The following is a 2599-nucleotide window of genomic DNA, read 5'->3' as shown; positions in this document are numbered from 1 at the left end:
TGGCGATTCATAAGCCTGTGGAGGGGCCGGGTCGATTCCCGGGTGGTCTTCCCCCCATAGGACGTGTCTAAGTGACTACAAAAAAAAGGAAACACTAGGTGTTGCATGAAGTCAATGCTTGGTATTTGCTTGTGTGTGTGGCCCACTATGTTCCATTTTGACCATCTTATTGGCTGGTCGGAATTATGTGCTCGTGCACTTACCTCCTCGGGTCACCCATGGCTGGCCGGACTTATGTGCTCATGCACTTTTCCCCTTGGGTCACCTTTCAGGTCAAGTGACCTTAAATTGGGTCTGTTGGAGGAATATTCTAGGGATTTTGCGTGTGAACCATGGGTCGCCTGAGACGCTTATGTGCTAAAGACATCTGTTATTGTTGCCTTCCGTCGGGCTTGAATTAGGGGAGGGAGAAAAAAAAACGCGAGCACCGAAATAGCGATCGAGTGCTTTTTTAAAGCGGGCTGCATTGACTCAAGTGCTCCCTCGCTCTCTCTCGCGGACAGGTGAAGACCCAAGAGCTCTCTTGCACACACGCTAGAATCGTTCAAGCCTTAATTATGTCTGCTTTTGTTTCCTTGCAGGACATGTGAATGCACAGAATGGCGTCTCTGGCTCATCAAGTCGTATCGACGAGCATTGCCACCAGTACAACAACAATCTTTGCACAGACGATTATGATGCAAAATTCAGCAACGTCCCCAATGCTAGTCACCCAAGGACTCACAAAATGGATGTAGATGATCTGGGCCTGTCCCTTTCTGTAGACGAACCTCTCATCCGAGGCAACCCATCTGATGAAAAAGCAGAATGTAGCAACCTCCTTTTCATTGAAAGCTCAAGGATTCATGCTCAAGAAGACAAATACATCCATTGCACTGGTAATTCTGAAGATGAATGTAACATCGGCTGCAATTCAGAGGTTCGATTAGAGCATATAAGAACCCTTCCTCGGAAGCTAAAGAAACAAAGCAAACAAATATCAGAAGGCGCTTTATTGCTAAAGACTCCACCAATGGACAAATTGAGAAAGGACTGCGAGCCGTTGCGACATGCCACAACTTATCAAGAAGGGAACAACCATAGTGATGAGGTAATAACTCATTCCCAACATTGTAACCACAAGCATAGAGTTAATGGCTTCAAGGAGTTTAGCGAACTATTTCTCCGAAACATGCGTCAATCAAGGATGCAGGTTGAAGGTTACAACGTCGGCTCTCTTGAGAAGATTCCCAAGAACCACAATGACAAGCTACCTTATGGCGACTTCGATATAAGTCCCTTCACACATAACCCACAAGCACATGTCATTGAGAATGTTGAGCGCAAAGGCTACAACTATGTTGATACCAGCAATAATTCTGAAAGTGATGAAGGCAGAGAGTGGGAGCATTTTGATTACTTTGATAGATCTGATGCACCTAATTGGTTGAGACACTTTATAAATAATGACAAATACTTCAGCAAATGCGACACTCACTTCAAGGAAATTAAGTATTTCAACTACGATCCATTTTGTGACACTGCTAGATACTTGTGTGGAAAGTGTGAACAAGATACGCGACGTACTTCTGTGTTCTTACAAGTACGAAAGTGCTCAAATCACAACTCAGTAGGATCTGAGCAACTAGCACAATTTCTCAATGTTGATGGTATCTTCAACTTCACCATCAATAATATGCTGGTACATTATTTACGACCGCCGCCTCCAAGAAGTGCCAATGACCAAGGAAGTGCTGCCACTAAGCAAAGCTTGAAGGAGTTTACTCGCATCGTTGATTTGGTCCAAGTACAGGTGGACTCCACATCCTCAAGCATGGGAAATGTTGGAAATTTGAAGGCAATACACAATAAGGAAGGTGCTCTTCACTTTACACAATATTCCCAACAGATGCATTTGCACAACCAACAAAGAGGATCAAGATCCAAGCAAACCACATCGTCAGAGCAAATGACAAATTGTATAACATGTAGGAGGTCAATGAAAGCGAGGGAGGACGAGGTTGTGTGCTCCATAGAGTGTAAACTAAAAGCTATAAGTCAACAAAAAATGCCTGCGCGCCTAGCCAACATTGATTGCAAGCAGCATGAGCATGCTATACTGATGGAGTTTTGCCAGCAATATGGCGTAGAGATTAAGAAGGGATGGATGTTGAAGCTGCTTTTGAAGCTCGAGGGTTTCGATGCTTTGGCACAACAACCATTAGATTGGAGAGAGCGTATATTGAAAAAGTTAGAAGATCTGAAAGCAAAGGACTTGGAACAAGAGGAAAATATGAACGAAAAAGCTCCCATGTGATATTGTGTGAGTGTGTATTGTGCTCTAACAATTTGATTCATACTTCTTCCATGCTTGTGCATGGAAATGTAACTGCTTTTGCTTTAGTGCAAAGACCCGAACCGCGCCACCCCCCCCTCTCTCTCTCTCTCTCTCTCTCTCTCTCTCGTGGGTATCTGTGTGTGGGTTTATCATTATGCTGCAGACATACATGAGCCTGGCAAAGGGCTATCGATTCACCTCTAGACAATAAACACGTGTCAGCCAAGAGTTGGAGCTCTTGATAAGCATATTTGGCATCCTCAACATCTCTACGTAACTGAA

The 2599-nt window shown here is 44.1% G+C and overlaps 1 protein-coding gene across 1 annotated transcript; it reads left to right on the top strand.

The window, feature by feature from the left end:
- The first annotated feature begins 237 nt into the window (after positions 1 to 237).
- On the top strand, positions 238 to 2396 carry LOC147432709 (uncharacterized). Its single transcript, XM_086491628.1, has one exon. The coding sequence runs from the start codon at positions 728 to 730 to the stop codon at positions 2294 to 2296; it is 1569 nt and encodes a 522-aa protein (XP_086347754.1). The 5' UTR covers positions 238 to 727; the 3' UTR covers positions 2297 to 2396.
- Positions 2397 to 2599: the final 203 nt, after the last annotated feature.

This window comes from Adiantum capillus-veneris, chromosome 20 (genome assembly GCF_014529385.1).
Source record: "Adiantum capillus-veneris isolate H3 chromosome 20, ASM1452938v2, whole genome shotgun sequence".
NCBI classification, from domain to species: Eukaryota; Viridiplantae; Streptophyta; class Polypodiopsida; order Polypodiales; family Pteridaceae; genus Adiantum; species Adiantum capillus-veneris.
Note: the sequence above shows the minus strand (reverse complement) of the source record. Positions and strands in the feature narration are given on the sequence as shown.